The 21,941-nt window shown below is 40.2% G+C and overlaps 1 protein-coding gene across 1 annotated transcript; it reads right to left on the minus strand.

Moving 5' to 3' along the window:
* Window positions 1–14,084: 14,084 nt before the first annotated feature.
* atf4a (activating transcription factor 4a) lies at window positions 14,085–21,941 on the minus strand. The gene is made up of 4 exons (XM_061914217.1): window positions 21,698–21,941; window positions 20,717–20,887; window positions 20,381–20,641; window positions 14,085–15,225 (listed from the first exon to the last, which is right to left on the minus strand). The coding sequence occupies exons 2-4, from the start codon at window positions 20,766–20,768 to the stop codon at window positions 14,375–14,377; spliced, it is 1,164 nt and encodes a 387-aa protein (XP_061770201.1). The 5' UTR covers window positions 20,769–20,887; window positions 21,698–21,941; the 3' UTR covers window positions 14,085–14,374.

A 21,941-nucleotide genomic window follows, 5' to 3' on the forward strand; every position in this document is an offset into this window, starting at 1 on the left:
ACGGAAGGGGTCGCAGCTTACTGCGAGGATTGTTCTCCCGGGATGCAAACGGACTACTCTGGACCAGGCGTGAAGGTAGGAACATATTTAAATCATCGGACTCAAAAGTGAAAACAAAAAGGGTGCAAAAGGCGAAGGCACAACTTAGCGTATGATACAAAAACTAACACATAGGCCGAAACTATGGACACGGAACAAAACTCACTAACTGTAGCATGAATAAACAAAACCTACTTGGCAGAACATGATTCAATGGCATGAACAGAGCAAATACAGAGTAACGTCGCCAGGCCTACTAACTGGCAAAAACAGGCTTAAATAATAGTCTCTGATTAGAGCAGGTGCGTGATCCGAACACATGAGGCAGGTGGAACTAATGAGTCGTCATAGTAACGAAACAAGGGAGCTAAACAGGAACTAAAAGAGTCCAAAACTAACAGAAAATAACAAACAACATGATCCAGACCACAGATCATGACACACATATAATAAATGTCCATCCGTCCATCCATTTTCTACTACTTATTCCCTTTTTAGGGTCGCGGGGGGGAGCTGGTGGCTATCTCAGCTACAATCGGGCGGAAGGCGGGGTACACCCTGGACAAGTCACCACCTCATCGCAGGGCCAACACAGATAGATAGACAACATTCACACTTACATTCACACACTAGGGCCAATTTAGTGTTACCAATCAACCTATCCCCAGGTGCAGGTCTTTGGAGGTGGGAGGAAGCCGCAGTTTTTAATCCATTGTCCATTTTTCTTCAATAACATCCAGCCGTAGTTTCTTTGTAGGCTGACGGCATGTTTGTGAAAAAATACAACAATAAAATGCAGCTTTAGGCAACCTATGCACTGTTTTTGTTTTTTTAGATAAACTCTAGATAGTATTTGAAGTATGCTCAGCAGCTTGATTGAACTCCGCGTGCGCTTTGAAATAACACCATTAAAAGTACTCGTTGTTTGGGTGTACCCCACCTTCCGCCCGAATGCAGCTGAGATAGGCTCCAGCGACCCCAAAAGGGACAAGCGGTAGAAAAAAGAAAGGATGGATGGATTGTTTATAATCAGCACTCGTAATGCAGTTTGCCCCCTGCCGCTGTTACAACATTGGTTCTGTCCTGCAAAACACTGATGTGGTTACACTTTCTCATGCACCCTGTATGATTATTTTAAAAAAAAGTTTGTATATCATAAGATTTTACAGTTTTGATGTGATATTTAACGACAATGTGCTTCCTATGAAAATGTTTTTTTCCTGCTGGACCATAAACATAAAAACTACTCATGTATCCTAATAAGATTATCAAATTATTTTACGCCCATGGAAAAATCATAAAACAGATCCAAACTGCCTAGATCAAAGATAACTTAGTTATTATCACTAATATGTTACATTGTCAGCTATAAAACAAAGTTAATGTTTTGTTAAGATAGCTTCGCATATATCCATTAATTTTGGCAGCTTTATTGCAGAACATGTATCAAGGTACGTGTTTCATTTTTTTTTTATACGTGCAGCAATTATCATATTGTGGAAAAGCGGTAAAAAATGGATGGATGGATGGTTGTTCAAAGCTCAGATATATCATTATGTCGACAAACACTTGAAAAGAAGCCACTAGAGGGAAACATTGAGCTACTAAAGGCCCGAGCAGATTGCATTATTACGCTCACACACACACACACACACACACGCACACACACACACTCACACACACACACACACACACACACACACACACACACACACACACATCCATAAAAAATTTGACATATTTTTTCCATCAAGTAATTGTTTCGTACATGTTCAAAGAAAAAATAACTTACAAAAAAAAAATATATATATATTATATATATATATATATATATATATATATATATATATATATATATATATATATATATATATGGCTTAACAGTCTTCTGATTGAAATAAATAATGTTGTCCATCCATCCATTTTTCTACCGCTTATTCCCTTTGGGGTACCAGGGAGCGCTGGTGCCTATCTCAGCTACAATCGGGCGGAAGGCGGTGTACACCCTGGACAAGTCGCCCTCTCATCGCAGGAAATAAATAATGTGGCATTTGTGTAAATTAGTGGCAGATAATATAGGTCTATACATATTTTCATGCTTCTTTTTATTCAGGATTTTGTTTGATATTCTATCAATTAGTGTCAATTAATATTTAGTAAATTAAATGATAAATAAAAGAATGAGGAACAAAATGTTAATATGAAAATTAAAAATACAATCGAGGAGTAAAAAAAAAAGTAAATATCCATCCATCCATCCATCCATTTCTACCGCTTATTCCCTTTCGGGGTCACGGGGGGCGCTGGCGCCTATCTCAGCTACAATCGGGCGGAAGGCGGGGTACACCCTGGACAAGTCGCCACCTCATCGCAGGGCCAACACAGATAGACAGACAACATTCACACTCACATTCACACACTAGGGCCAATTTAGTGTTGCCAATCAACCTATCATAATTAATTATAAATATAAGTGCAAGTAAATATTTCTAATATAAATGTATTGAGGACGGATGAATAAAAAAAGTTATTTAGAAATTGCAAAAACATCAGAATTTAAGAAATAAATGCGTTATGGATAAATATTAAGCAGTGATGAATAGGCAAGGCGAGAATAAAAATGTGTCAGTCTTTACTGTAGCTTGTTTGTGCCGAAAAATATGAAATAAAAAATAAAAACAAAAATGTTATTAGAGTAAACAAAGTAGAAATGAATGTATTTCATTATTGTAATCTAAAATAAGTTAGAAGAAAAATGTAAAAACATGACAGTATATACTTTAGCTTGGAAAAAATAAAAAATAGAAATGAAAAAGTTTAAGATTCAATTGTAACACAAGTCAATTATATAAGAATAGACAAAATGAATAAATATAAAATCAAGGATGAGGTTAATATTGAAAAGACTGACGGTATAAACTGTAGATTGTGCAGTGTTAAGAAAAAAAAAATGAAAGAGTAAATAATCAGAATTAATACATAATAATGAAATAGGTTGAAGTTAAAGGCCTACTGAAACCCACTACTACCGACCAGGCAGTCTGATAGTTTATATATCAATGATGAAATATTAACATTGCAACACATGCCAATACGGCCGGTTTAGTTTACTAAATTGCAATTTTAAATTTTGCGCGGAAGTATCATGCTAAAACGTCGCGGTATGATGATGCGTGCGCGTGACGTCACGCATTGTGGTGGACATTTTGTTCCAGCACCATTCACAGCTATAAATCGACTCTTTTCAACGCATAATTACACAGTATTATGGACATCTGTGTTGCTGAATCTTTTGCAATTTGTTCAATGAATAATGGAGACGTCAAAGAAGAAAGCTGTAGGTTGGAAGCGGTGTATTGCGGCCGTCTTTAGCAACACAAACACAGCCGGTGTTTCATTGTTTACACTCCCGAAAGATGACGGTGAAACTTTACTCTGAAACATAGCAGACAGGCGAACACGGTTGTATTGGACCACACGCACAAAGTACAGTGTATTATGCAGCGATCATTTCGAAAGATCGTATTTCGAAGAGGGTTCCTTGCGAAGGGCAGAGATGGGCATCGCCACCACCCGTCGAATGGTGCTGAAGAAAGGTGCGGGGCCAGCCTTCAGGTTGTACAGGTACGACCATCTAATCTCACTAAAACACTAGTAACACAATAAGCAGATAAGGGATTTTCCAGAATTATCCTAGTAAATTTGTCTAATAACATCTGAATCGCTCCACTGTATAGTCTTTTTTTTCTAGTCCTTCACTCTTACTTTCGTCATCCACGAATCTTTAAAGGTGAACATTATCACCAAAGCTATGCAAGCGTCAATATATACCTTGATGTTGCAGAAAAAAGACCATGTATTTTTTTAACCGATTTCCGAACTCTAAATGGGTGAATTTTGGCAAATCAAACGCCTTTCTGTTTATCGGTCTTTTAGCGATGACGTCAGAACGTGACGTCACCGAGGTAACACACCCGCCATTTTCATTTTCACATTACAAACACCGGGTCTCAGCTCTGTTAATTTCCGTTTTTTCGACTATTTTTTGGAACCTTGGAGACATCATGCCTCGTGGGTGTGTTGTCGGAGGGTGTAACAACACTAACAGGGAGGGATTCAAGTTGCACCACTGGCCAGAAATCTGCCGCCAGACCCCCATTGAATTTGCCAAAGTGTCTGCACATTTGACCGGCGATGCTAAGACAGACATGGCACAGAGATGTATGGATAACCTGCAGATGCATTTGCAACGATTAAGTCAACGAAATCACAAAGGTGAGTTTTGTTGATGTTGTTGACTTATGTGCTAATCAGACATATTTGGTCGCAGCATGACTGCCAGCTAATCGATGCTAACATGCTACGCTAATCGATGCTAACATGCTATTTACGCTAGCTGTATGTACATTTGAAACTAGATACCCGCATTTAATGCGAAACAAACACTTACCAATCGACGGATTTAAGTTGCTCCAGTGTCACAAGATGCGAAAGTCCTGATCGTTTGGTCCGCACATTTTACCGGCGATGCTAATAAGGCAGCCATGCTATGAGCCACTTCATTAGGTACACCCACGCTATGGCCGAATAGCGTCAATAGCTATTCGCTCAATAGCTTAAATTTCTACTTCAATTTCGTTTTCGCGATCTGCCTCCATACTCCGACCATCTGTTTCAATACATGCGTAATCTTTTAAATCGCTTAAGCCGCTGAAACCCGAGTCTGAATCCGAGCTAATGTCGCTATATCTTGCTGTGGTAACCGCCATGTTTGTATTGGCAGCCCTGTATGACGTCACAGGGAAATGGACAGACGCATCGCAAATAGGGAAAATCAAGAACTTTATAGCTTTTTTTAGGGATATTCCGGGAGGTGTAAAATTTGGAAAAAAAATTTGAAAAATAAAACAAGCCACTGGGAACTGATTTTTATTGTTTTTAACCCTTTTGAAATTGTGATAATGTTACCTTTTAATCCTCACTCAAATTAATGGGGAAATCATCGCTTTTTCGGTCCGAATCGGTCTTGCTGCTGGTGGCCATGATTGTAAACAATGTTCAGATGTGATGAGCTCCACAACCCATGACATCACGCTTACATCGTCTGCTACTTCCGGTACAGGCAAGGCTTTTTTATTAGCGACCAAAAGTTGCGACCTTTATCGTCGATGTTTTCTACTAAATCCTTTCAGCAAAAATATGGCAATATCGCAAAATGATCAAGTATGACACATAGAATGGACCTGCTATCCCCGTTTGAATAAGAAAATCTCATTTCAGTAGGCCTTTAATACTAACAAAAAATAACAGTAAATACTGTGTTAAAAAGTAAAAATAAATAATAATTATATACAAAAAAAGAAATAAATACAAATGTAAAATTAAATACAACAAAACATGTGATAACAGGCATGATAAAATAGGAATAAATAATAGAACAATCCAGTGAGTTGGACTAAGTAGAGAGGAAGTAAGCACATTACAGTATGAACTCGTTATAGAAGGACACACTGAGGTCATCTGCTCTCAGCTGAAAGTAATTGTCTTATGTCACGTGACGCGACCCACGCGCTCTCACGCGGACGTCCGTGTAGTTCCCATTTACCACAATAAAAGCATGTGATGCGGCGATGCTTAAAAAAAAAAAAAAAAACGAGCTCATGTGCGTGTAAATAACTTTGCATGTGACAAACTTTGACTGATTTAAAGGTGTATACACTAGCCCTGGCAACTCTCCATTTTATTCTTCATATGAGTAATAAACAAGTTCAACTCTACAAGACGCAAAATGTTACTTATTGAAAATATTTTAAAAAGTGTACTTCTGTTTGTCATTTAACAAAATACTTACTATTGGACCATCAAATGGATGATTTTTAGGTTGTGGTTTCATGTAAATATATCAAAATAAAGTGCAACAAGAGCTTTGTGTTGCTCAACAACAACAGTATTGTGGTGTACCCCAGGGATCAACTCTGAGACCAAATATAATTGTTTCAGCTCTAAACCAATGTTTTTCAACCACTGTGCCGCGCATACTTGCCAACCCTCCCGGATTTTCCGGGAGACTCCCGAAATTCAGCGCCTCTCCCGAAAACCTCCCGGGACAAATTTTCTCCCGAAATTCAGGCGGAGCTGGAGGCCACGCCCACTCCAGCTCCATGCGGACCTGAGTGAGGACAGCCTGTTTTCACGTCCGCTTTCCCACAATATAAACAGCGTGTCTGCCGAATGACGTTATAACTGTAGAATGATTGAGGGCGAGTTGTGGGTTTATTGTTAGGCAGTTTCATTAACATCCTCCCAGCGTGGTAAAAACACACAACAACAGCAGTCACGTTTTCGTCAGCCGTAAACAGCAATGTTGTGACACTCTTAAACAGGACAATACTGCCATCTACTGTACATGCATATGTGACAATAACATCTACGGCTTTTAGAGAGTGCAGTGGACAACTGCGCACACAGCAAGGAGACGACGATGAAAGACTCCAGACTCTAGTGCATTTGATGAAAGCACTTTTGTGCGTGCGACACAACAATGCATCATCAGAGAGGGTGTTCAGCATGGTTTGAAAAATAGTGACAGAGAATAGAACAAGGATGGACAATTCAACCCTTAACTCAAAAATGAGTAAATGGGTGTTATGTTGTTATGTGTGTGTATATGTGTAAATAAATAAACACAGAAATTCAAGTATTTATTTTATATATATATATATATATATATATACAATAAAATAAATATATATACATACATATATATATATATATATATATATAGAGAGAGAGAGAGAGAGAGAGAGAGAGAGAGAGAGAGAGAGAGAGTTCACTGAAAGTCAAGTATTTCATATATATATATATATATATATATATATATATGAAATACTTGACTTGGTGAATTGTGGCTGTAAATATACTCCTCCCCTCCTAACCCCGTCCCGCCCCAACTCCCGAAATCGGAGGTCTCAAGGTTGGCAAGTATGTTGCTGCGGCACACTAGTTTTGTCAGGTGTGCCGTGGGAAATTATGCAACTTCACCTAATTGGTCCAAAAAATATTTTTTTGCAAATCATAATAATGTGCTGTTGTCTCATGCCTGTGCTGTATAAATCTTGGCAGGGTATCCATGTAATACTTCATATCAGTATCTAAATTGCTTTGTGGAAGTCGGAACGCGTCAAGGATGGTTTGTGGTGATCCCAATATGCAGAGCACTGCGGGAGACAGCGTGCAGGTGGACTCTCACTATTATGTTAGATCTACCATGGACTGGACTCTCACTATTATGTTAGATCCACTATAGACTGGACTCTCACTATTATGTTAGATCCACTATAGACTGGACTCTCACTATTATGTTAGATCCACTATAGACTGGATTCTCACTATTATGTTAGGTCCACTATAGACTGGACTCTCACTATTATGTTAGATCCACTATGGACTGAACTCTCACTATTACAGTTAGATCCACTATAGACTGGTCTCTCACTATTATGTTAGATCCACTATGGACTGAACTCTCACTATTACAGTTAGATCCACTATAGACTGGTCTCTCACTATTATGTTAGATCCACTATGGACTGAACTCTCACTATTACAGTTAGATCCACTATAGACTGGACTCTCACTATTATGTTGGATCCACTATAGACTGGACTCTCACTATTATGTTGGATCCACAATGGACTGGACTCTCACTATTATGTTAGGTCCACTATAGACTGGACTCTCACTATTATGTTAGATCCACTATGGACTGAACTCTCACTATTACAGTTAGATCCACTATAGACTGGACTCTCACTATTATGTTAGATCCACTATGGACTGGACTCTCACTATTACAGTTAGATCCACTATAGACTGGACTCTCACTATTATGTTAGATCCACTATGGACTGGACTCTCACTATTACAGTTAGATCCACTATAAACTGGACTCTCATTATTATGTTAGATCCACTATGGACTGAACTCTCACTATTATGTTAGATCCACTATAGACTGGATTCTCACTATTATGTTGGATCCACTATGGACTGAACTCTCACTATTACAGTTAGATCCACTATAGACTGGACTCTCACTATTATGTTAGATCCACTATGGACTGAACGCTCACTATTACAGTTAGATCCACTATAGACTGGACTCTCACTATTATGTTAGATCCACTATAGACTGGACTCTCACTATTATGTTAGATTCACTATGGACTGGACTCTCACTATTATGTTAGGTCCACTATAGACTGGACTCTCACTATTGTGTTGGATCCACTATGGACTGAACTCTCACTATTACAGTTAGATCCACTATAGACTGGACTCTCACTATTATGTTAGATCCACTATGGACTGAACTCTCACTATTACAAGATGTTAGATCCACTATAGACTGGACTCTCACTATTATGTTAGATCCACTATAGACTGGACTCTCACTATTATGTTAGATCCACTATGGACTGGACTTTCACAATATTATGTCAGACCGACTCGACGTCCATTGCATCCGGTCTCCCTTGTCTGCGGTCCTCTCCAAGGTTTCTCAGAGTCATTCACATTGACATCCCACTGGGTTGTGAGTTTTTCCTTGCCCTTTTGTGGGCTCTGAACCGAGGATGTCGTTGTGGCTTGTGCAGCCCTTTGAGACACTTGTGATTTTGGGCTATATAAATAAACATTGATTGATTGATCATTGATTGAATGTCTATCATGCCCAGGACACGGCTTATAGACCAGTGCAGCTAATACATGAAAAAATATTTTCTTCTTCTAAAATTTGTTGGCTCCTCTAGCCTGGGAAGTACGGTGTGTTAATATAATCGGGGGTGAGCTGATAGCAATACACTCCGGCTTTTAGCATAATTGACATTTTGGGACCAAAAAGGTGGCGTTCATAGTTTCCACAGTGGTCACAGGACCATTGACGCGTGACGGAGCATAAACATTCCATTAAGATGGTGTTCGGTTCAAGTGCTAAAAATAAAATTGTGCTCACTGGTACTTGAAATGTGTGGATGGTGACTTCTGGTCAGCTGCTCAATTAGTCCCTAATTCCAAACCCGAGACGGACGTCTCAGTCAACATGAAGCAGTCCGGCTGGTCTGCAAGGGATCCGTTTGATGATCCTTGCCTTACTCAGGATTTGTTAGTATCGTTGATAATTGACGGATTAAATTCTACTCAGTGGCTTAGTGGTTAGATCAGTGGTTCTTAACCTGGGTTCGATCGAACCCTATTGGTTCGGCGGAGGTCAAGACACACCCAACTCATCGTGTAAATAAAAACTTCTCCCGATCGGCGTATTACGGATACGGCAACAGCAGAAGTAATTTGTTGTGGGTTCATGCACTGTGTTGGTTTTGTTCTTTGAACAAGGTGATGTTGATGCTCGGTTCATTTTGTGCCCCAGTAAAAAAAACATGGTAACACTTTAGCATGGGGAACATATTCACCATTAATTAGCTGCTTATTAACGTTCAAATTAGTAACATATTGTCTCTTAACTAGTCATTATTATGTACGTATTAATTCCTTATTCGGCATGGCCTTATTATAACACTAACTCTCTAACCCTGGCCCTAACCCTAACCAAATAACTCTAAACTAAGTCTTTGTTACTTAGAATTAGGGCTGCAACAACTAATCGATTAAAATCGATTATAAAAATAGTTGGCGATTAATTTAGTCATCGATTCGTTGGATCTATGCTATGCGCATGCGCGGAGGCTGCTTTTTTTAATTTATTAAAAAATATATATATATATATTTGTTTTTTCTAAATAAACTTTTATTTAGAAACTGCAACATTTACAAATGGCTGAGAAACAATAATCAAAATAAGTATGGTGCCAGTATGCTGTTTTTCAATAAAATACTGGAAAGGATAGAAATGTAGTTCGTCTCTTTTACCCGATTATTAATCGAAGTAATAATCGACAGATTAATCAATGATCAAATTAGTTGTTAGTTGCAGCCCAGGGTTTCCCACACATTCATTTATTTGTGGCGGCCCGCCACGAAAGAATTACGGCCGACACAAATAAAAAAATAAAATAAACTATTTTTTTATTTTTTTTCTCGGCTTTTGACTCGCTCGACCGCTCATAAAAGCGATGGGACTCTGTCTGTGAATGGAGCTCGTAGTTACATATTATATAAATATGTAAATATTATATAGATATGTATATAAATATGTACGTAAAGTGTAATTATATTCCAACTCCCCGTTCTTCTTGTGGGAAACACTGGTGTCCAAAAAACGCTAAATTAAGTCTTTGTTACATAGAATATGTTCCCCATACTAAAGTGTTACCAAAAACATACCGTATTTTTCGGACTATAAGTCGCTCCGGAGTATTAAGACGCAACCAAACAAAGTATTAAGAAGCACCGGGTTAGAGTGTCCGCCCTGAGATCAGTAGGTTGTGAGTTCAAACCCCGGCCGAGTCATACCAAAGACTATAAAAATGGGACCCATTACCTCCCTGCTTGGCACTCAGCATCAAAGGTTGGAATTGAGGGTTAAATCACCAAAAATGATTCCCGGGCGCGGCCACTGCTGCTGCTCACTGCTCCCCTCACCTCCCAGGGGGTGATCAAGGGTGACGGGTCGAATGCAGAGAATAATTTCGCCGCACCTAGTGTGTGTGTGTGACAATCGTTGGTACATTAACGACAAAATGCAGTGACAAACTTGCCATCCAAACAATACCCCGTTTGTTGACAAGAGGATATGACAGCCATGGAGGCACATTCAATCTCTTTATGAAGCAGAGGCCACGCACGGTGAAAAGATTCAAAAAGAGCTGGCGTCGGACAGCTGCTGCTAACGGCTAAAGCTAACAAATACAGTTCCGGCGTGGAAACCCTCTGTGACGTCGCACGTCTCTTTTAAGCAAAAACACAGTTTTTTTTAAAGTAAACGTATTGATGACTTTCTCTAGTGATTAATTTCATTTATTTAAGAATTCCCTTAGTCAGGGGTGTCCAAACTTTTTCCACTGAAGGCCGCACACTGAAAAATCAATCAATCAATCAATCAAAGCAAGCAGGGGCCATTTTGATATTTCTTATGTTAAAAACCAATACAATATATGTACAAAAAAATATACATTTGGGCCTCCACTCAGGCTTGATCCCGGGGACCCTAAAGGGTTTTGGTAAAAAAAATATAAAAAATGTGTCATTATTCTGTATTATTTTTATTATTATTCAAGGTTTAAATCTCTTGATCAACATTAAGTCTATCTGTCAATATAACGTTATTAAAGATTTAAGTTATATGCTCATTTTGTCAAAGAAACACCGTTTTTTTTAATGGAAAAAACACAAAATATGTAATATTTTCACCCAATAAAATGTTTGAGATTATATAATAATTGGAGCCTTAAAAAGGTCAATAACTCATAACATTGATTTTAATTCTTTTTTTATTATTATTTTTAGCAATGACACTTAAAAACAAATTACACAACAATTATTAGGGATCCAAAAGGGTCCTACTCATTAAAGTGTTTTATTAACGGTTTACTTTTAACACAATAACCTCCATATCAACTTCAGATTATAAATTTTATTGTGGTTTGTTTTAGGCACTTTTTTTACATAGCAAACACAAAATATGCAACATTTTCCCCAAAGGATATCTCGAAGTGGAATATTTAATGTGATGTTATTGGAGCCTTGAACAGGTCAATAATTCATGACATTGATTTTGATTCATTATTATTTTTTAAAGAAAGAATCAGCCTGCATGGCAGCTTTGTTTTATTAGTCAAGATTGCAACATTTTATTGTTATATTTCATCTGTTGGCTCTTTTATAACACGTTTTGTTTTTTTTCATAGTATTTTTACTATGTGCCGTTAAAAAATTACCTGTGGGCCGCAAATGGCCCCCGGGCCGCACTTTGGACACCCCTGCCCTTGGTAATGCAATTACATGTTTGGTAAAGTAACTGTAATTACTTTTTAAAGGTAATTTCCAGAACATTGATGCCGAGTGTGCAGTTTGCTTCTTACCGCTATTTGCAGCATTGGTTGTGTTGCACACTTGTTCGGTGACCATGTGAGGGTTTACCCATTTTCTTTCCCACTTTCTAATGTAGGATAGAATCTCCATAGACGAACGCCGCTATTTGCATCTTTTTCGGTCGCACCAAACATGCTACCGTGTACGCACCCTCTCTCGACCGCATCACTCATTCAGCTCTGGAGGCTCGCGGTACGTCGTGACGAGTTTATTTCCCACAATTGTCGTACCTTGTGCCAGTCAGCCGGTCTTAGGAAATCACTGTGTGATCGGAAAACGCTTTAAATGTATCCAAACTCTCTGTCTTGCTGTATGGCTTCAGGTTTCTGGACGACTTTATCAGCAAAGTCCTTAATTGTGATGAGACCAGAAAAGACGCAGAGCAGACCTTAATAGGGTAAAGGCACTACCGGGACACAAGCCGATAAAGGATCACCTCACACTGCTAGTTTGTGTTAACGCTATCTTTAAAAAATATAAAAATAACTCCCAGTGTTTAATGATGGCACACATATTTCCAGGCACAGGGTAGAGTGATTTTCCTTTTTTAATCGAGGCACAAAACCAATTGTTCATTTTTACTTTGATTCTTTTGGGGAACTCTTGCTTCACTGTTCCAACGTTTCAGTTGGCAAACCCTGTTGAAGAACCAAGTTTGTAGATGGAGGTTCCATTGTACTCCAAATTGCTCGAAGAAAACAAGGTATTTGATTTAAGACGAACAAAAAGGTGTCGTGAACTTTGACCTTCAACCAAGTTTGTTTTTCCTTCATTAGCCGCCGTTTGAGTGACCTTTACGTTTGAAAAAAGCCTAACTTTTGCTTGTTCAACCTACTTTTTACATTTGCCCAACTTAAATCTTTAATAACTTCACCAAAACACACTGCGTTATAAGTTTATTGAATGGCAATTATCTGAATTATGTATAAACAAAACTATACTGCAAGTGGTGAGTTTAAAATTAAGCAACAGAAGTATTTAATTTTATAGTAAATCCGTTAGATGGCAAAAGGTTGACTCCTCTAACAAGTTGATCCATTTGTTGGGGTAGTAATTTGAATTAAAAATCACTTTTTGATTGAAACCGATTTTAATAATGACATAAGTGTAATGACACTATTTCAAAGCAGGTTAGAAAAGCTATTTCTGGTAGAATGAAATGGCCTAAAAACCTATTTAACACTTAAAAAAATACATACCCTATTTTTCGGATTATAAATCGCTCCGGAGTATACGTCGCACCGGCAGAAAATGCCTAATAAAAGGGAAAAAAAACATACACGTCGCACTCAAGTTCAAGTCGCATTTTTGGGGGAAATTGATTTGCTAAAATCCAACACCAAGAATAGACATTTGAAAGGCAATTTAAAATAAATAAAGAATAGTGAACAACAGGCTGAATAAGTGTACTTTATGAGGCATAAATAACCAACTGAGAAGGTGCCTGGTATGTTAATCTAACATATTATGGTAAGAGTCATTCCAATAACTATAAAATATAGAACATGCTATACGTTTACCAAACAATCTGTCACTCCTAATCGATAATTCCCATGAAATCTTCTTCCTCCATGTCGCTTCTAAACAACTCTGCCAACTCCAAGACCCAAAATGCACTTCTGCCATGACCCCACCCCACCAAATTCTTATTGGGTGACATGTACGTGGCAATTGCTGACATTTTCTTTGTCTCTTCCGCTAATGAGATAAATAATATTAGATATTTTTCGGTAATGTGTTAATAATTTCACACATAAGTCGCTCCGGAGTATATGTCGCACCCCCGGCCAAACTATGAAAAAAAACTGACTTATAGTCCGAAAAATACGGTATATTTATTTTTCTTCACAAATTATGAACCAGTTTAGAATCTAATAGTTGCGATTCAGATAGGAGTGCACAAAAATAGATTACTAAGAGCCATACAGCCTCAAGGACTTTTCCAAAATCTTCAAGGTGCACGTGAGGTTTGTGATGCAATGAGGCCAGTCCAGGATATGAAGTTGCTTGAGATGGAGAAAAGTTTATTAGAAAAAAAGAAAAGCGGAGCGTTTGTACAAGCCAGAGAGCGGACATGGACAAAGTTGTCTTAAATAGACAGGAAGTTGCTTATGTACACACGCTAGACATCAGAGGACCCTTCCTGGACCTAAAGCTGAGAAGAGGATGGTTGCTATGGCGACAGAGTGATTACATGAAGTATAAGGGGTGCGAGGGTATGGGAATGGGAGACAAGCATGTACGGATGCTTCACTGGACCTCCCAGCCCTTGGTGGAGGCGTGCACACTTACTGCTCCGAGGTAGTGGGCGGGCTCGCCTTTCGGCTGTGACGCTTGCGGACCTCCTCCATCAGGTCTTTGAGGTACTGGATCTCCTTGCTGATGGCCTCCGCCTTCTCGGCCAGCACTTGGTTCTTTTTCTCCAGCTCTTCGCGCTCGGCGCCCAGCAGCTCCTGCTCCACGCGCTTCTTCTGGCGGTAGCGCGTGGCCGCCGTCTTGTTCTGCTCCATCTTCTTCACCTTTTTCTCTTTGGGTGGGCCAGACGCCGACTTCACCTTGCCTCGGGGGGAGGAGGGCTCGGGTTTGGCGTATGGTTTCGTGCGGGAGGAGCCGGCGACAGACGGAGAGCCGGCGACCGACTCGATGCCGGAATCGCTGTCACAGTCGCTGGATGGCGGCGAGGACTTGACGGTGGGCTCAGAGAGGGACACCAGGGGGGGCGTGTCTTCATTGGCGAGCACCACCACCATGATGGGGCTGCCGCCGCTGGGGTCTGGGATGATGGCGAGGGGAGATTTTGTGTCCGCCTCGCCCCCCGTATCAGATGTTGGGGAAGGAGGGGGGCATGGAGACTGAGGGGCGAGGGGGGAGCAGGGCTCTGACTTCATGACCACCTGCTGGGCGAGCCACGCCTCCTCCTGAGTGGGCTCATTTGGCATCTCTGACTCCAGGTGGTTGTTGGAAGCAGGAGGGTCAAAGGAGTCCACGTCCAAATCCATGTGGGAGTGCAGGGAGGCCAGCAGGTCGCCGGGGGAACGAGGAGACTCCTCAGACGAGCAGGAGCCGATGAGAGACTCCAGGTCAAAATCGTCGAGGTCGATTTTCTCCGTCATCCAGTCCATGCCAGTGAACGCATCATCTGCCAACAAGGAAGTGTTTTCCTTTTAAAAACGATCGTAGGAAGTGAATGACTCACAGCAGTTCTGCTGCACCCCCCCCCCCAATATTTGCATTAAAACACATAAAAATTAATTTACATAAAGGATTGCCAACCCCACTACTCACATTCTGACTCAACATTTTAATAATGGACACTTGTAATAAGCCCTTCATGTCATAACCATCTGATCACAATTGGAAGTTATGTTTTAAGTCTAGGTTGTAATAAAAGTTGCATAAAAGAAATCAGATCAGGATAACTGTTTAAGAACTGTTCAAATTATGGAGAAGATATTCACGCATATAAGCTAAGTGGGCAGTTATTGTAACTTCCTGTGTGTATATTTGAACGTGTAAAGACCTTGCATGTTTTCATTTCTTTAATTAAATCAGTGGTCCCCAACCTTTCTGTAGCTGCGGACCGGTCAACGCTTCATAATTTGTCCCGCGGACCCTTTTTGTTTTCTCATGAAAAAGGACGTTTTTTTTCTGGTTGGTTCACTAATTGTAAGTGTATCTTGTGTTTTTTATGTTGATTTAAAAACAAAAAATAAAATAAAAAATATTCTGCGGCCCGGTGGTTGGGGACCACTGCATTAGATAATGTTTAATCACAGCTCTTTTATGTGAAAAAATTCAGGCGGACATTTTTAAGAATTGAAATTAACAGTCAGATCTTCTGCATGGCAGGTGTGTTTTGTTTTCAGGACCTACTGTAAAAATATAAATAAAATGCAAATATGCTCTTTGGATTGTTCTACTGCAAAAAAAGTCACAAAATACTGCCACCTCAGTAGAAGCATTTAAGTCTCACCTTAAAACTCATTTGTATACTCTGGCCTTTAAATAGACTCCCTTTTTAGACCAGTTGATCTGCCGTTTCTTTTCCTTTTCTCCTATGTCCCACTCTCCCTTGTGGAGGGGGTCCGGTCCGATCCGGTGGCCATGTACTGCTTGCCTGTGTATCGGCTGAGGACATCTCTGCGCTGCTGAACCGCCTCCGCTTGGGATGGTTTCCTGCTGGCTCCGCTGTGAACGGGACTCTCGCTGCTGTGTTGGATCCGCTTTGAACTGGACTCTCGCGACTGTGTTGGATCCATTATGGATTGAACTTTCACAGTATCATGTCAGACCCGCTCGACATCCATTGCTTTCCTCCTCTCCAAGGTTCTCATAGTCACTATTGTCACCGACGTCCCACTAGGTGTGAGTTTTCCTTGCCCTTATGTGGGCCTACCGAGGATGTCGTAGTGGTTCGTGTTATGGTTTGTGCAGCCCTTTGAGACACTAGTGATTTAGGGCTATATAAGTAAACATTGATTGATTATTTAAACTACCATAACTATCCTGGTGGGCGGGCTATCTAGTTAAAGCCCCCCATCTATGGTGTGAGCTTGCAAGGGACTGCTATCCAGTTGTACTGCTGCAGCGGGACACAGGGAGACATTGCACCGGTTTTGTTTCCTCTGGCTGTCTTTTATTGGCGCTTTGATCATTAGCGTAATATAAACTTTCACGTTTGCATAGACAAGTACTTAGTCTTCCAAAAAGTCCGAGAGAGTTGGCAGCCATCCAGCAGGAGGTGCTAACATTTAGTTCACCATAACTGAAAACGTCACTGGGCGGAAAAGATTGAAAATGACTCCGTAAAACTGGATTTGAGCCGGTCTGACCGGATCGTTTAAGCCCCGCACACCATACCTCATTCCTGCCTTGCTTTCAAGTCGGGAAGGTAAACACACACGTGAGTCGTAAGTCAAGTGTGTCCAAAGAGCAGAACAAAGTATTAGATTTCTTTGTCATCTTCAGCACAAAGCTAATATATGGTTAGAACATTAGACTCATTTGTTTGACCTTTAGTGTACTAAATAAAGGGTTTTGTCATCCTTCAATTTTACTGTATGCAACGAGAGCAAGGCGATAAACGACATCAACATATTATCGCCATACACACATCTTTATATATTTAAAGTACTTTTTTTGATCAAGATAGATATATATATATATATATATCTCTTTGTTGGGAGTTACGAAGCAAGGTTGGTTGCATGAACACAGACACTTGCTTTCTGGTAACAGAGCAACACAGGAAGTGACAGGCCAACAGCCAATCGGGTTACAGTATTAACAATCAGTTTGCTTGTCTGGCGGTTGATTCTTTGCAAGGAGTAAGAGGAGAAACTAAAAATACAGAAAATGTGGATAAGAGTACGGCTCTTTTAAAATTGGTTTAAAAAAAAATACAATAGGGACTGTAGTCAGACAGATCTAGTAGTCTGCAAATGATGCAAGGCGCTCGTCCCCACAAACACCGCTAATGCCACACCATTTTAGCCGTGCTCACCCTTTAGAGCAGGCCTAGGCAATCATTTTTACTCGGGTGCCTAATTTAGAGGAAAAAAAAATGTGTCGGGGGGCCGGTATTATTTTTAGGAACACTAATACAAAACCTCTCAATGTCTGATTGAGTGCTAAAAACATTATGAAAAATGGAATTTCAAATTTTTTTACTGAATGACACACTCAGAATGTACATAAAAATGAAGAAAGTGGGATTTACAATATTATATATGAACGATAAAACACTGAATTAGGGCTGGGCGATATATACGATATATCGCGAGTTTGTCTGTGCGATATAGAAAATAACTATATCGTAGTATACGTTCTCACCCAGGACTTTTAGCTGCGGGCGTACACTTCAGGCTCTCCTCGCTCTTTCCTGTGTCTCCTTCTCACAGACAAGCAGGCGCACATTTTTTCCATACGTGTCCTCCCTCGCAGAGCAGAGAGGTAGCGGCGTGGCTAACGTTACCTGCTAACGTAGCCGTAAGAGAGAAAGATGGTTCGAATCTGGTAACAAATGAAGACTTAATTTCCAATAAAAACAGGGGGGTTTCTATCATCTGGCGGTGGTTCGGCTTCAAGTGGAAATATGTCGAACAGACAACTGTAATTTGTCAACTGTGGGGGAGGAAAAGCGTTGCTATAAAAAGTAGCATTACTGCTAATACATAGCATCATTTGTAAAGTCACTCGCTAGAGAACGAAGACTATTTCTTAACCTTAGTAACATACCAAATAGTGAAGGACGAATACTTTTTGATTTCCTATTATGCAGCTCATTTCTATTTGACACTTAAAAAGTCTCTGACAATTTTCCAATTTATGTTTTGGAAATGACTTGAATGTTTGTGCCATTGCTTAATAACTTTAATGAATACACTTTTAGTCAATTGACTTAGTTGTGATTTCCCTCTCTTCATAAAAGTTCAAAAGTAGCATATATTAATACAGTATGAAGAAGAATGTTTTAATGTAGACACATTTAATCATCATACTGCTGTGATTACATGCATCAAGTGTTCATTCAAGGCTAAAGCTAAATATCGTAAAATATATCATACATCGCGATATGGCCTGAAAATATTGCGTTATTAAAAAAGGCAATATCGCCTAGCCCTACACTGAATATTGACAACATATGAACATCACCCCCCCTCTCCATCCACATATTTTACAATCAATAAAAATGCAACAAACACAGCAAAATATGAACGCCAAGGGTATCACTAAGCTTTAGAACTTTGTTGCAAAAATCTCCTTCCGTGTCTGTCCGTGACACCCACATTTCAGGCCCTGGAAACGCTCCCCGCCCACACTGCTTGGTGCTTCTTCTGAGCTGCTGTGACTTAAGATGACCATAGTAAATAAGTAAATCAGTGGTTCGCAACCATTTTTCAGTGATGTACCCCCGTGAACATTTTTTTTTATTTCAAGTACCCCCTAATCAGAGCAAAGCATTTTTGGTTGAAAAAAAGAGATAAAGTAAAATACAGCACTATGTCATCAGTTTCTGATTTATTAAATTGTGTAACAATGCAAAATATTGCAAATTTTTAGTGGTCTTTCTTGAACTATTGGGAAAAAAATATATATAAAAATAACTACAGTAAAAACTTGTTGAAAAATAAACAAGTGATTTAATTATAAATAAAGATTTCTACACATAGAAGTAATCATCAACTTAAAAGTGCCCTCTTTGGGGATTGTAATAGAGATCCATCTGGATTCATGAACTTAATTCTAAACATTTCTTCACAAAAAGAGAAATATTTAACATCAATATTTATGGAACATGTCCACAAAAGAATCTAGCTGCCAACACTGGATATGGCATTGTTGCATTTCTTTTCACAGTTTATGAGCTTACATTCATATTTTGTTGAAGTATTACTCAATAAATATATTTATAAATGATTTTTGAATTGTTGCTATTTTTAGAATATTTTAAAAAAAATCTCACGTACCCCATGGCATACCTTCAAGTACCCTCAGGGGTACGTGTACCCCCATTTGAGAACCACTGAATTAGATGACCATGAATTGATTAACGTGGACCCCGACTTAAATTGAAAAAACATTTAGTGGTCAAATTGTACGGAATATGTACTGTGCAATTTTTTAATAAAAGTCTCAATCAAAACATAGTAGCTGGTATATCATGCGAAAGCACAGACTCCAACCATTGAAAGACTTAGTGTAGTTGAAGACTTATGGTCCTTAGTAACTGGTATATCATGCAAAAGCACAGATTCCAACCATTGAAAGACTTAGTGTAGTTGAAGACTTATGGTCCTTAGAAAACATCACTAAACACCATAATGGCAGCTACAATTTCCAACTTAAAGATCTAAAAAAATTTTGTGAAGGTCCGTCGGGCCAGATTGCAAAGCTTAACGGGCGGCATATGGCACCCGGGCCTTAATTTGCCCAGATCTGCTTTTAGAGCACAGCTGCAACTTCCTGGCCCTAAACCTGCAAAAAAATTGTTCTCATGTTTCACTACGTTTACATTTCTACACTTTATTAAACACTTCTTATGTTTGCACCTTTATTTTAGGATATTATACGTGTTCAATGTGATTTTACACAGTTTTCCACGCTTATGTTAACATTTTCTTTATTTTCGGCCTTGACAGCTGAGGGGATTATAAATCAGAGGAAGGTTTCACCCGACCCCTTTTTTTTAATTGGCCATAAATATATCAATTATGACCAATATTAGTCACTATAAAACCTATGTTGTGATACGGTTTTCACCAACTGGCCATAAATTACCACCTGAGCCTCACCTTTATTGTCGTCTGCTCCCACGTGAGCGTCGAGCAGGTCGCCGGCACCCAGCCAGGGGAGGGCTCCCCCCTTGACTTCCAGTAAGGAGTGGGCGTGGTCGAGTGGAGGGAAAGAGGGCAACAGCAAGGTGGGATAGGGGGACAAGGAGAGGGGTGGCGAAGCTGGGACCTCCCCCTCGAGGGAGGAGGAGGGTGAAAGCGCTTCCTCTTCATTGTGGTCCAGAAGGGGCCCCATTGGGTCAGCCATCAAAAACGAGGGCCCTGGAAACCAATCAACAAATCAGCACCGACCGGTTGGACTGGTTACTCCGGTCGCGTTGACGTCAAGACACCAACCTAAGCACAGGGCCTCCACGTCCTCCAAGTCGAGCTGCGAGAGCGTCATCATGGCTGCCGGTCAGCAACGGTGGCGTGTAGGAAAATAAAACGGCGTGTGGAGAAGTTCGTAAGTCGAGAAGATCCAAACTGCTGTCGACTGCAGCAAAGCGGGGAGTTGCCAGTAGAGACCTGCGTTATTAAATTGAGAGATGTTAAATCCTGGCAGGGGCAGAAATCTGAATATGAGGACGTTTGAAATACCTTTAATAACATACATAATAATATGGTTCAGTGAACAACAGTAAGTCAAGCTTAAACTGTCACACAACATGGGTGAGAATGCCTTCATGTCGGCAAATTGCACGTTTTCAAACATATATTCATCTTTTAAAGCACAATCATCAAAGCTTTAAAGGGCAGTCAAAGTCTTTAAAGACTGACAACAGCGCATGCGCGATGGAACCGAGACTAATTTTAAAAGATAATCCTTCCACTCAAGCGTCAAAGCAGCTCTTAAAAAAAGCCGACGCTCCTCCCACACCCGGAGTACGCTTCCTAATTTGGTCATGCTGGCCGATGGTAACCACGCCCCCTTTCGAGGACGCGCGGGAGGGGGGAAGAAAGGCGCCCGCCATTTTCGTCACAGGCGCGAGACGAAGGCGTTTAGATTGGCTGTGTGCGCCATCTTGGACCCGCCACGTTGTCACTATATTTATGTACACAAACGACCGGCTTCCTTATAAAAACACACTAAACGAGCCAAAACCTGTTGGGAGTGGGAGCTTACTTGTGTTTAATTAGGTTTTGGTAAAGCCTGACTATTTAAAAAGGAGTATTTGATGTCGGGGTGGGGTAGTTGTTCTGACTGTCCCACGGGGTGTGTATATAAACAGGCTGTATCAATTAATAAAGATTCCATCACTTTGTCAACCGTCGTCGGTTCCAAATGTGACACACGGAAACCAGAATTACCAAAACATTTAAAAATTACAAACTTACGCCATGTTGCCAGAAACCGCCGTTGCTATTCGCCGCTGCACTGCCAGTTGTTGCCGATGCAAGGATAGCCGCCACACGCCTTTAAAATGCCATTTTGACGCTGGAGCGCGGCGAGCACAATTAACAGAAAAACAACGGAGAAGTTGTTGACTCCACGAGCGACGGAGACGGAGTGACACAGCCGGTTATATTCCTCTTGTCCACCGCAGCACCGCCGAGTGTGTTCCTCCGCCGCGGGCACGTT

The sequence above is a fragment of the Nerophis ophidion genome, linkage group LG01 (genome assembly GCF_033978795.1).
Source record: "Nerophis ophidion isolate RoL-2023_Sa linkage group LG01, RoL_Noph_v1.0, whole genome shotgun sequence".
Taxonomy (NCBI): domain Eukaryota; kingdom Metazoa; phylum Chordata; class Actinopteri; order Syngnathiformes; family Syngnathidae; genus Nerophis; species Nerophis ophidion.